Source organism: Mustela nivalis (genome assembly GCF_964662115.1).
Source record: "Mustela nivalis genome assembly, chromosome: 1".
Taxonomy (NCBI): Eukaryota; Metazoa; Chordata; class Mammalia; order Carnivora; family Mustelidae; genus Mustela; species Mustela nivalis.
The window spans coordinates 114001379-114015013 of NC_139020.1; the positions used below are offsets into that span (position 1 = coordinate 114001379).

The 13635-nt window shown below is 35.6% G+C and overlaps 1 protein-coding gene across 1 annotated transcript in view; it reads right to left on the minus strand.

The window, feature by feature from the left end:
- Positions 1 to 4334: 4334 nt before the first annotated feature.
- Positions 4335 to 13635, minus strand: part of PPP1R2 (protein phosphatase 1 regulatory inhibitor subunit 2) — a 29606-nt gene continuing 20305 nt past the window's right edge. The window contains exons 5-6 of the mRNA XM_082700521.1: positions 10740 to 10907; positions 4335 to 7137 (exon numbers count right to left, since the gene is read on the minus strand). Coding sequence (XP_082556647.1) covers positions 7091 to 7137; positions 10740 to 10907 — 215 coding nt within the window. The 3' untranslated portion in view covers positions 4335 to 7090. The remainder of the gene's footprint in view (positions 7138 to 10739; positions 10908 to 13635) is intronic.

Here is a 13635-nt window from a genome sequence, read left to right on the forward strand (position 1 = left end):
GAAAATCTAAACTGACTGATCGCTAACCATGAAACTAAGTCAGTAACAACAAAAAAAACTCCCCACAAACAAAAGTCCTGAACTAGATGGCTTCATAGGTGAATTCTACCAAACATTTCAAAAATAATTACTCAAACTATTTTAGAAAACTTAAGAGGAAGGAATGCTTTCAGATTTGTTCTATGAGACTAACATTGCCCTAATACCAAAACTAGAAAGATACTATAAAAGTGAAATGTCCATGATGAATACTGATGCAAAAATCTTCAACAAAATATTAGCAAAGAAAATTCAACAATACATTCAAAGATTCATACAGCATGATCGTTTATTTCAGGGATGCAAAGATGGTTTAAGATCTGCAAATCAATGTGATGTAAAACATTAACAAAATGAAGGATGAATATCATGATCATCTCAACAGATGCAGAAAAAGCATTAGACAAAATTCAATATTCATTTACGATAAAAATTCTCAAAAAAGTAGATACAGAGGAAACATACCTCAACATAATAATAGTCATTTATAACAAACCCAAAGTTAAAATCACACTCAACAGTAAAAAGTTGAAAGCTTTTCCTCTAATATCAAGAACAAAACAAGAATGTCCACTCCTACCACTTTTATCCAACATAGTACTAGCAGTGCTAGCCAAAGCAATTAGACAAGTAAAGATATAAAAGCATCCACATTGGTAAGGAAGAAGTAGAACCGCCACAATTTGTAGATGACATGATACTATATATGGAAAACCCTAAAGATTCCACACAACAAAAATATGAGAATAAATGATTTCAGTAAAGTTTCAAAACACAAAATATACACAAATATGCTGCATTTAAATACACTATTAACTATCAGAAAGAGGAATTAAGAAACAATTCCACTGACAAATGCATGAAGAAGAATATAATACACAGAAATAAATTTAACCAGGAGGTGGAAGCCCTATACTCTGAAAACTGTAAGATGCTGATAAAAGAAACTGAAGATGACATAAATAAATAGGTACACCACACTCATGAATTGGAATACTACTAAAATGTCCATATTACCCAAAACAATCTATAGATTCAGTGCAATCCCTATCAAAATATCAGTAGCATTTTTCACAGAACTAAAATGAAGAATTCTAAAATTTGTGTGGAACCACAGGACACCCCAAATAGCCAAAGCAATGCTGGGGAAAAAAAAAAAAAAAAAAGAACAAAGCTAGAGGCTAGAAGAACAATGCAACCAAATCACACTTCCAGATTTCTAATTATATTATAAAGCTTTAGTAACCAAAACAGTAGGATACTGACACACTTACAAATAGTGGCACACACAAAAAAGAAAAATCCACACAGTTCAAAAGAACAGAATAGAGAACGCAGAAATAAACCCACACTTACAGAGTTAATCTATGAAAAAGGAGGCAAAAATATACAGTGGGGAATATTCAATGAAACTATATCACTATTTATACCATATATAAAAAAAAAAACTCAAAATGGACCAGGGAACTAAATGTAAGACTTGAAACTGTAAGACTCCTAAGAAAAAACATAGGCAGTAAACTCCTGGACATTGGTCTTAGCAACAGATATATATATTTTATTTCTCTCCTCAGGCAAGGGCAACAAAAGCAAAGATAAACAAATTTTTATATAGTGAAAGAAACCATCACCAAAATGTTAAGGTAACCTATGGAATTAAATAAGATATTTATAAATCATGTATCTGATATGGGCTTAATATCCAAAATATACAAAGAACTCATACAAATCAATCAATCCAAAGAAAAAATAAGTAGAGAACCTGAATAAGCATTTATCCAAAGAAGACATACATATGGCCAGTCACAAGAAGGGATCCTCAATATCAGTAATTATCAGGAAAATACAAATCAAAAATACAATAAGAAATCAACTCACACAAGTCAGAATGGCTAGTATCAAAAAGACAAGAACAACTTGTTCCATTGAGCACAGGGTGATATATTGAACTGTTGAATAACTGTATTTTACACCTGAAACTAATATAACACTGTATGATAACTAATGGGAATTAAAATAAAAACTTAAAAAAATGAAATGGGGAAAAAAAAAAAGAGAAGAACAAGCGTTGATGAGGATGTAGAAAAATGGAACCCTTAGGCACTGTTGGTAGGAAGGTAAACTGGTACTGCCACTATGAATAACTATGGATAGCATGGAGGTTCCTCAAAATGTTAAAAATGTTAACACCAGATGTTTCACTTCTGGGTACTTACCTAAGAAAATAGAAACATGATTCAAAAATATATATGTATTCCTATGTTTACTTCAGCATTACTTACAATAGCCAACATATGGGAAACAACCTATGTGTCCATCAATAGATGAACTGATAAAGATACAGTATATATACACAATGGAGTATTAATCAGCCATAAAAAAAAAAATCGTGCCATCTGAGACAATATGAATGGACCTAGCGGGTATTATGCTAAGTGAAATAAGCCAACGACAAATACTGTGATTTCATATGTAGAATCTGAAAAACAAAACAAATGAACGAACAAAACAACAACAGACTCATAAATATGGAGACTTGGTGGTTGCCAGCAGGGAGAACGGGTGGATGGGCAAATGAGATGAAGTGGATTAAGAGGTACAGATTTCCGGGCGCCTGGGTGGCTCAGTGGGTTAAGCCGCTGCCTTCGGCTCAGGTCATGATCTCAGGGTCCTGGGATCGAGTCCCGCATCGGGCTCTCTGCTCAGCAGGGAGCCTGCTTCCTCCTCTCTCTCTCTCTCTCTGCTTGCCTCTCTGCCTACTTGTGATCTCTCTCTGTCAAATAAATAAATAAAATCTTTAAAAAAAAAAAAAAAAAAAAAAAAGAGGTACAGATTTCCAGTTATAAAATAGTAAATCACAGGGATGTAAAGTATAGCAACAGGGGATACAGACAATAATATTGTAATAACAACGTATGGTGACAGACTGTAACTAGACTTATGGCAGTGATCACTTTGTAATGTATACATGGCAAATCACTATGTTGTATAGCTAAAACTAATAGAATACCATATGTCAACTATATTTCAATTTTAAAAACATTAAAGTATATATATAAATATATAAAATACTAAAATACAGCAACCACATCTTTATCTGTCCCAGATATGTAATTTACCATTTCTTCCTAAGTTAGCCAAAAAATTATTTACTTATTTGTTGAGGGAGGGGGAGTATACAAGCAGGGGAAGCGGTGGGCAGAGGGAGAAGTAGGCTTCCTGCTGAACAAGAAGCCTGATGCAGGGGCGCCTGGGTGGCTCAGTGGGTTAAGCCACTGCCTTCGGCTCAGGTCATGATCTCAGAGTCCTGGGATCGAGTCCTGCATCGGGCTCTCTGCTCAGCGGAGAGCCTGCTTCCCTCTCTCTCTCTGCCTTTCTCTCCATCTACTTGTGATTTCTGTCAAATAAATAAATAAAATCTTTGAAAAAAAAAAAAGGAAGCCCGATGCAGGACTCAATCCCAAGACCCTGGGATCATGACCTAAGCCAAAGACAGATGATTAACCACTGGGCCACCCAGGCATCCCATAAGTCAGCAAAAAATTGAAGTCTTATTTTAACAAATTATATACCACCTACAGATACTGTGCACTTACAGCTACCAAGCCTTACCTTTTTTTTTTTTTAAGGATTTTATTTATTTATTTGAGAGAGAGATCACAAGTAGGCAGAGCAGCAGGCAGAGAGAGGGGGAAACAGGCTCCCCGCTGAGCAGAGAGCCCGATGTGGGGCTCGATCCCAGGACCCTGGGATCCTTCGGACCAAGCAGAAGGCAGAGGCTTTAACCCACTGAGCTACCCAGGCGCCCCAACAATTACGGTTTCTTAAAAGAATTTATTTATTTGAGAGAGAGAGAGAACATGAGCAGAGTGAGGGGCAAAGGGAGAACCATGCTCCCCACTCAGCAGGGAGCCTGATGCGGGGCTGAATCCCAGGACTCGGGGATCATGACCTGAGCCAAAGGCAGAGGTTTAACCCACTGGGCCACTCAGGTGCCCCAAGCCCTTCCTTTTCCTTTTTTTTTTTTTTTTTCAAAGATTTTTATTTATTTATTTGACAGAGGGAGAGCAAGAGAAGGAACACAGCAGAGGGAGTAGGAGAGGGAGAAGTGGGCACCCTGCGGAGCAGCGAGCCAGATGTGGGGCTTGATCCCAGAACCCTGGGATCATGACCTGAGCCAAATCAAAGGCAGATGCTTAACCGACTGAGCCACCCAGGTGTCCCACCAAGTTTTCAGTTTAAAACAAGAAATAAAAACTCAAACACATGAAAAATATTCCTACAAGCACACAATGTTTATCAATAATCCAAATAAAGTTTATTTGTAAGGTGCAACTTCTAAGGAATTTTATGTATCTAAAAAAGCATGAATAAAAAACATAGTTAGTTGGTCTGGATTTGAATCCTGTCATTTAGCATTTGTGAGAGACTGAATATTTATGAGAGACTGAATAACTTGGCCAAGAGCTTTTTCCTTCCTACAAAGTATTACTAAGAATATTTGCTTTGTGTGATTGTTCTGAGGATCAGATAATACTGAGCACAATGATGGGCAAGAACAAGTAATAGTTTTCAAGAAATGGTGGTTCTTGTTACATATAACAAAACAATTAGTTTGCCACAATATAGTCCAAGAACCTCTCATGGTATCCAGAACACGTGGTAAACAGAACATGGGCCTAAGACAGGTGGGTAACAATAAAATAAAACCCACAGGAAGAAAACTGTCATACTGCTATAGTTTCTTATAATGTGTTTACTTAACTAAAGGGGAAAAAATTATGAATATTTGGAGAAAATGGCACTTTCCTTCAATATTCAATTTAAAGTTATTAATATTTTAACAATCTTTCATACCATTATGTCTCAGATTTTAAAGAGCATCATTGCTCAATTTCAGACTGAAAAATGAACAAACAAAAAAAGATACTAAAAAAACTAATAAGTAATGCTAACTAAAAACCCATCATGGCTAGAACTGAACACTGACAGACAACTTTCTCCAAAGGAAGATCTAACTTGAATTATATTCATTTTTTTATACAGTCCAATAACATGTCAGTGAGGAATTCATGACACGAAAATGGTTTTACTCAATTACATAAGACTACCTAAAATTCTACTGAGCATGTCAGTTTTTACATCTTACTCCTCTGATATAATTATGTACTTCCTGAAACCAGAAATGAGTGTTTGCCTTTGAGTTTGTAGAAAACAGCAAAACAAATCAGTTGTTAAAGGTCTTACCTTTTCTTCACTATACAGCAGCTATTTCTACAGAGTACATGCATACTTTCTTTGAGCTCAAAATGAGAACACCAAGAACAGAAGTCCATGTGCATGAACATATGAATACACATATGTATCAACTTAAATTCCCCAAAGTGGATTTAAACCAGTAAGAATACTTCAACATTCTAAATTCAGAAAGCAAAAAGCAGACACAAACACTATTTTGTTTATAAATCAGAGACGTAATGAGCTAGTAAGTTTCAGTCAGAATACTATACAGTTTAGAAGTACTCTGACTGGATCCCGTTTAAAAAAAAAAAAAGTCATTCAAAATAAAAAGCACATTCTTCTAACAGCAAAGAATTCCCCCACTTTTTATTTATTTTGACATATTGGTATTTTCATAAACTTGCAAGTGGAAGTTAAGCTGTTCAATAAAAGCCATTTCATATATACAATATACAGAAATTATTTTAAAAGTCTGTTCATATAATGAATTCTTTTGGTACTGACAAAAAAATTAAGATACAAATAATTGACTAGAAATGAAACTATCACTAAACTAACACAGGAACTGCACTTCATTTCAGGAAAAAAATCCAGATCTTACTGTGTTAGAAGAATAAAGCACATTTGTAGTATACATTATCATATTCCCTTAAAGCAGGGACTATTTAAAGTTTTTAAATTAGAAAGTTTCAGGATTATTCTATCTGTACATTCAGGAACTATCATATCACCGGTTACACACAATTCTCTCATCATGCAAAAAAACCTGCTAGCTGTTTTCTAAGGTCTAATCAAGTCAAACAATAAACTAATTATAGCAATTTAATTAGCAAGCTGCAAATCAGAGAGGTGTAGAAACTCCACAGCTGAATTGTATTTTCTGTCTATAGTATGGCTGCTGTTCAACTTTCTCCATACATTAGAAGAACTAATAGGCATTGATAGTCAAACATTTCATTGTAGCAGCAAATGATAGAATATGTGAGAGAAAGAAGAGTTCCTAATTCCATGACCATCTTTATTACACTTTATAAAGGTAAAGAGCTGTGTGTGTATATGTGGAAAGAAGAAAGAAACAAAGGCAGGAGGTTAAGACAGGGAATGTTGAGACTGTATCAGAATTGTATTTGTTTAAAAAACTGATCTGAAAGTCTGCCCATCGAGTGTACAAAAAACAGAGCAGATGTTACTGCAAGTTTAACCCGGTAATTTATTTGTGAAAAAAGCTAGTTTTAATGAGGAAAAAATCAATCCTGTCCTTGTAAACATAAAGAAACTCAAGGGGAATTTTAGAGATAGTAGGCCAGAAAATGCCAAGTTACTCTTATGATCCTTTTCAATTAAACAAACAAATCAAGTTGAAGACACATGTTAAAATACTGTTCAGACTGAATATTACCAGCTTATATAATCTGCTATTTCAACTGGATTATGATAAAAAAAAAAACCACTTTTTATAAGAGCTATCACATCTAGAAGTGAAGAAAATAAATTAGATCCCCCAAAAGATATTATTTTAACTTCTAAAGCATAAAAAGCTATATAATATACAAATTAACCAGTGTTCTTACAAAAGTAATGTAGTTTTGGACTGATGACATTATGCTATATTTGTTGTACTAGGCACAAGAATATATGTATCAATTAGGCATTTTCAGTCTAATTAGTCTTGAAAGTCATTTAATTCTTGGCAATATATAATAACTGGTACGCATTTTGGTACTTAAGTCATGAATTGTTGAGAACAAGAAGCAGTGTATTATAGGAACAGGGTCTGTATCTGACAATTACAGTGCTGAACAAATCTTTTCTATGAACTCTGTGATTTGTTTTGCAGTTGGTCACTTGTAGTAGATCCTGCAAAAATAAAAGGAAAACAAGTCAATGTAATTTATTGTGTATTGCCAACCTTGGAACTACCTGAGCTAAATTCCCCTTTTACTGCCATGGATAATAAATATAAAAACCTAAAAAACAAATAAGGTATATATGATGTAGCCTGATTAGCCTAACATAAAAGAATTAGTATACCTCCTAAATATTCTAAAGACCAAAACAAGAGTATCTACTTGGTATTGGGACAAAAGGTTTCAGATTAAATATTTCTGTGAATAAATCACAAGTAGCAGATAAGACAACTCAAATATCCAAAGTTATTAAAAGATCTCAAAACAAGAAAATTATTTCCTTAGTATCTAAACATGCTACTTTTCTTTTTACAAAAACAGCAATAAAACAGATGAGGATCAGCAGAGGTTGGGGAGAGGAGGAGAATGACAATGTTCATAAGTAGTGGGCTATTGAGAACCTGGAGATTTTAAAAGCTGTTAATTTTTTTTTTTAAGGGCTCAAAAAGAGTAGAATACAAATAAGGAATTGACTTCCCTAAGTCTGATTACAGAGTTTTTTCTATCCTTGTGGAATTGATGCTAAATAAGATATACTCCTGTGTAAAAAGTACTCCAAAGAAAAAACAGGCACTGAGCTAACACAAATTTTAATCATTTATTTATTTATTTATAAATATTTTATTTATTTATTTGACAGAGATCACAAGTAGGCAGAGAGAGAGGGGTAGGGGGAAGCAGACTCCCCACCGAGCAGAGAGCCCGATGCGGGGCTGGATGATCCTAGGACCCTGAGATCATGACCTGAGCCGAAGGCAGAGGTTTTAACCCACTGAGCCCCCCAGGCGCCCCTCATTTATTATATTTAAAAGAAAAAAAATTATTTATGTACTAAATGTGTGAAATCTAATACCTTACCAGCAATTACAGACAAATGACAAGAATTATTTTTCAAAAGCCATGACTTAAAGAAAAAGAACTCCATGGCACCTGGGTGGTACAATTAGTTAGGTGTTCAACTCTTGGTTTCAGCTCAGGCCATGATCTTAGGGTCATGAGATCAAGTCCTACATTGGGTCCACCCTCAGAGCAGAGTCTGCTTAAGACTCTCTCCCCATCTAACCCTCTTACACTGTTGGTGGGAATGCAAGTTGGTGCAACCACTTTAGAAAACAGTGTGGAGATTCCTTAAGAGATTAAAATTAGAGCTACCCTATGACCTTGCAATTGCTCTACTGGGTATTTACCCCAGAGATACAGAGGTAGTGAGAAGAAGGGCCATCTGTACCCCAATCTTCAAAGCAGCAATGGCCACAATCGACAAACTGTGGAAAGAGCCATGATGAATGGATAAAGAAGATATGGTCTATATATACAATGGAATATTATGCCTCCATGAGAAAGGATGAATACCCAACTTTTTTTTTTTTTTTTTAATATTTTTTTTTAAATTTATTTTTTATTTTCAGCATAACAGTATTCATTATTTTTCACCACACCCAGTGCTCCATGCAATTCGTGCCCTTTATAATACCCACCACCTAGTACCCCAACCTCCCACCCCCCACCCCTTCAAAACCCTCAGATTGTTTTTCAGAGTCCATAGTCTCTCATGGTTCACCTCCCCTTCCAATTTCCCCCAACTCCCTTCTCCTCTCTAACTCCCCATGTCCTCCATGCTATTTGTTATGCTCCACAAATAAGTGAAACCATATGATAATTGACTCTCTCTGCTTGACTTATTTCACTCAGCATAATAATCTCTTCCAGTCCCGTCCATGTTGCTACAAAAGTTGGGTATTGGTCCTTTCTTTTTTTTTTTTTTTTTTTTTTTTTTTATAAACATATATTTTTATCCCCAGAATGGGAGTGGAGGAGATTATACTGAGTGAAATAAGTCAAGCAGAGAGAGTCAATTATAATATGGTTTCGCTTACTTGTGGAGCAAAAGGAATAACACGAAGAAAAGGAAAAGTGAACTGGGGGAAATTGGAGGGGGAGACAAACTGTGAGAGACTGTGGACTCTGAGAAACAAACAGGGTTTTGGAGGGGAGGGGGGTAGAGCTTGGTGGTGGGTACTAAGGAGGGCATGTATTGCATGGAGCACTGGGTGTGGTGCATAAACAATGAATCTTGGAACACTGGGGGAAAAAAAAAGACTCTCCTTCTCTGCCTCTCCCCACCCCCTCAGTAAACAAATAAATCTTAAAAAAAAAAAAAAATCCTTTTAATCTCTGACACAGTGTTACTGATGCAAATTTGCAGCAAATGAAGGACATTCCTTGTGCTCTGCCAGAGTCACCAAGAACTGGTATTAAAAGTCTGAGCAGGAGCGCCAGGGTGGCTCAGTTGTTAAGTGTCTGTCTCTGGCTCAGGTTGTGATTCCAGGGTCCTGGGATCAAGCCCTGCCTCGGGCTCCCTACTCAGTGGGAAGGCTGCTTCTCCTTCTCCCACTCCCCCTGCTTGTGTTCCCTCTCTCCTGGTGTCTCTGTCACTCTGTCAAGTGAATAAAACCTTAAAAAAAAAGTATGAGGAGAAACTGATGAAAAGCTATAACCAAAAAAACATTCACTCTGAATACATTAAAATAAATCACCAAGATATAGATAAATATCACCTAAAAATGGATAATAAACTTTAAAAGAGGAAGAGGGAGACATGTAACACTAATTACTTAAAATGAAGTTTGTTCAGTTAAATATAAGCTAAAAAAAACAAAAAACAAAAAACAAAACAACCATGGTGAATAAAATGGAAGTGAAATGCTATATGAAACAAAAGGCAAAAGCTTAATAGGGAATAAAAAATATTATAATTAGGGTATTAAATGAGACAGTCATTAGGTTCTATCACAGAATCCTTCACACTTCATATATGCACACCAAAACAATAATATATATATATATATATATATATATATACACACATAGTGATTTACTTTCTTAAGACTTAACCATTTGAGGCACAACAAATAAAGTTACATCTCCAGTTTTCAAGTACAAAGGGAAATGGGCACAAAATCTGCATTAGCAGTACAGAAGATTCATCTTCATTAAATACCAGAATTTAATTAAAAAAATAAACTCTATTAACTATGATGGATTAACAGTTGGCAGGTTGCAAGGGCTGACTGTCCAAGACTTAAAAACAAAAATCAGACAAGCATTTTTGTCAATCCAGTAGTCAAAAGAGTCAACATCGGAAAGATATGACATACTCTACTTGAAAGGATGTTAAGAACAAATCTTCCAAATTAAAAGCGTGCTTCTTTTGGAAAGTTTAAACCTTAATTTAGATTGGTGTGACAGATAAGAATATAATCTGAAACATCAAAAACAAAATACAGCTTAATGTGAAGACAAACATCACTGCTTAAGCTAAGTAAACAAAACCCCCATATACATATAGTCTTAAATCAAAACAACTTTGGGAATAAAAACTTTATTTTGATATTGGCCACAGGGGCTGAGATTTTAGAAAGTTTGGCATAATAAATTTAAGTGAATTTCAAGAAAATTTTCTGAGCTTCTCCAAACATGTAAAGCAAAATAAAATATGTTTAGGCACAAAGAACTACAAGAGTCTCCATGAAAATCTCAGAAACATCTAACCTTGATTTAACTCTTCCGTGTTCATGCTTTCTTCAGCTGCAGTCTCTGACATTTCTTCATCTTCCTCATCATCATGTAGGTCTTTTGAAATTAATTGTCTAGCTAATTTAATATTCAGTCCTTCATTGTAGTGAAGCTTCCTTTTCATTTCAAACTGTCGCTTTTTTTCTATAAGATACAAAAAGTAGGCTTAGGAAGTCTTTAACTCAAAGATTAGGAAAATAAAGCCTGCTCTGTTTGGTAAATAAACTATTATTGGGGGTGTCCTGGGGGGCTCAATCAGTTAAGCAGTTAAGCATCTGCTTCAGCTCAGGTCCTGGGATCCAGGGTAGGGCTCTCTGTTCAGTGGGAAGTTTCCCTCAGCCCCTCCCCTCTCCTCATGGGCACGCTCTCTCAAATAAGTAAAATCTTTAAAAAAAAAAAAAAAAAAAAAAAAAACTTCGGGGGATCTGGGTGGCTCAGTGGGTTAAACCTCTGCCTTTGGCTCAGGTCATGATCTGAGGGTCCTGGGATCAAGCCCCGCATCGGGCTCTCTGCTTGGCAGGGAGTCTGCTTCCCCTCTCTCTCTGCCTGCCTCTCTGTCTACTTGTGAACTCTGTCTGCCAAATAAATTTTAAAAATAATAAATAATAATAATAAAAAAACCTTATTGGAACATGATTGTGCTCATTTGGTTCTATAATGCTTATAGCAGAGTCGAGTAGGTGCAATCAAGACGACATGGGCCATAAGACCTAAAATATTTAGTTTTTTTTTTTTTACATAAAAACCTAAATCTGGCCTTTTACAGAAAATCTGCACACCTCTGCTTTTAGATGGTTCAAATACATCTTACTAGGAAAATAGGACGTAAGAAAAATCTCCAGAAAAAGTTGAAAATGAGCTACATTTGGCTAAAGAGTGTAAAAAAGCTTTTTTTTTTTAAACAAGGGAGAAAAACAAGCTACGTACACCATGTGTATGTCATTTAAAAAGTCTGCATGCATGTGTATACTACATACACACAGAAAATAAGACAACAATTAGCATGCTTAACTTCGAGTCAATGAACTGTAGGGTAACCTTAGTATGTTCAAGTCTTCCAGTTTTATAATTAATTACAAATTCCCTGAAAAATTCTTTTTAGCAGGGTGCCTGGGTGGCTCAGGCACTTGAATATCTCTGCCTTTGGCCCAGGTCATGATTCCAGGGTCTTGGGATCGAGTCCTTCATGGGGCTCCCTGCTCAGCCAGGAGCATGCTTCTCCCCCTACCTCTCCCTGCTACTCGTACTCTTGCTCTCAAATAAAGTCTTCAAAAAAATAATTCTTAGTAGCAAATAAATAAATAAAAATTCTCATTATCCATGAAGAAACTGCAGTGATTTTAAACACTGCTAGTTAAAATGTAACCTCATTCCCAGAGTAATTTTAAGAAAAAGCTGTTATAAGGCACAGTGAAGTAATCCTAGATTATTCTTTCATTTATAGTGTGCACCACAGAAACACAGGTCAGGAGCAAATCAACATAACTGATCATATTTTATTAACAGCATTTAAAGACTGATTATTTCTGTAGAAATAGTTATAGACTGGTAAATAAAAGGGGATGACGTAAAATTGCCACCTGTTTATTTTGTCAAACAAGAGCATTAAAATTCATTTATCATAGTTTTATTATATTCATGAAAGTATTTTAATGCAAAAAGCATAGAGAAATCTCTGCAAAAGGCTATTCAAAGTACTTTCTGAATCTCCTTTAATTCCCTCTCAGTTTTTATAACCATCTATACTCACAGATGACTTACACTTAAATTTGTTTCAAAAGCAGGCATTTATTGTTCTTTTCAGCCTCCATTTGGGTTGGGAAAAGGAAAGTTCTGAGACCACCAACTCAGTATTCCATAAACATTTGTTTCAAATGACCAAGATCTTGCCAGGCATCTTTCTTCTTCTCTACTTATGAATTACTTTTGTGATTTGTCTTACTGTTTGAGAATACCATATGGTAGAGGGAAGTAAAATTGAAAAAAGAGGGCAATAAAAAGACCAAATCCTCATGATTTAATTTTTAGTGATGCCTTTCAAGTATTCAAATGATGCAAAAACCAATGTTAAAAAACAAACAAAAAAATGGTTTACATGGGATGCCTGGGTGGCTCAGTTGGTTATGCTGCTGCCATCGGCTCAGGTCATGATCCCAGGATCCTGGGATTGAGTCCCACATCAGGCTCCTTGCTCGGCAGGGAGCCTGCTTCTCTTGCTGCCTCTGCCTGCTTGTGTGTACTCTCTATCTCTCTCTGGCAAACAAATAGAAATCTTTAAAAAAAAAAAAATGGTTTTACAAACTTCCAGTGACCAAATAAATAAGTCATGGAAATGTAAAGTACAACTTAGGGAAGATAGTCAATAATACTGTAATAACACTGTTCATTATATGGTGACAGATGGGGACTATACATATGATAAACACTGAATAATGTACAAAATTGTTTGATCAATACATTGTACATCTGAAAACCAATGTAACATGAATCGTATTTCAATAATTAATTTTTAAAAATGGTTCTGATTGCCTCCAGTACTGCAATACTCACTCAGAAATTAACCATTAATATATTTTTTAAAGATTTTATTTTTATTTATTTGACAGACAGAGATCACAAGTAGGCAGAGAGGCAGGCAGCACAGAGAGAGAGGAAGGGAAGTAGGCTCCCTGCTAAGCAGAGAGCCTGATGTTGGGGCTCACTCCCAGGACCCTGGGATCATGACCTGAGCCGAAGGCAGAGGCTTTAACCCACTGAGCCACCCAGGCACCTAACCATTAATATTTTATGATTTTATACTTTTTTCTAGAAAATTTTCTAAAAATAACTCCTATATTTTTCTATATGATGTTTTTTCACTTACTATATAGTT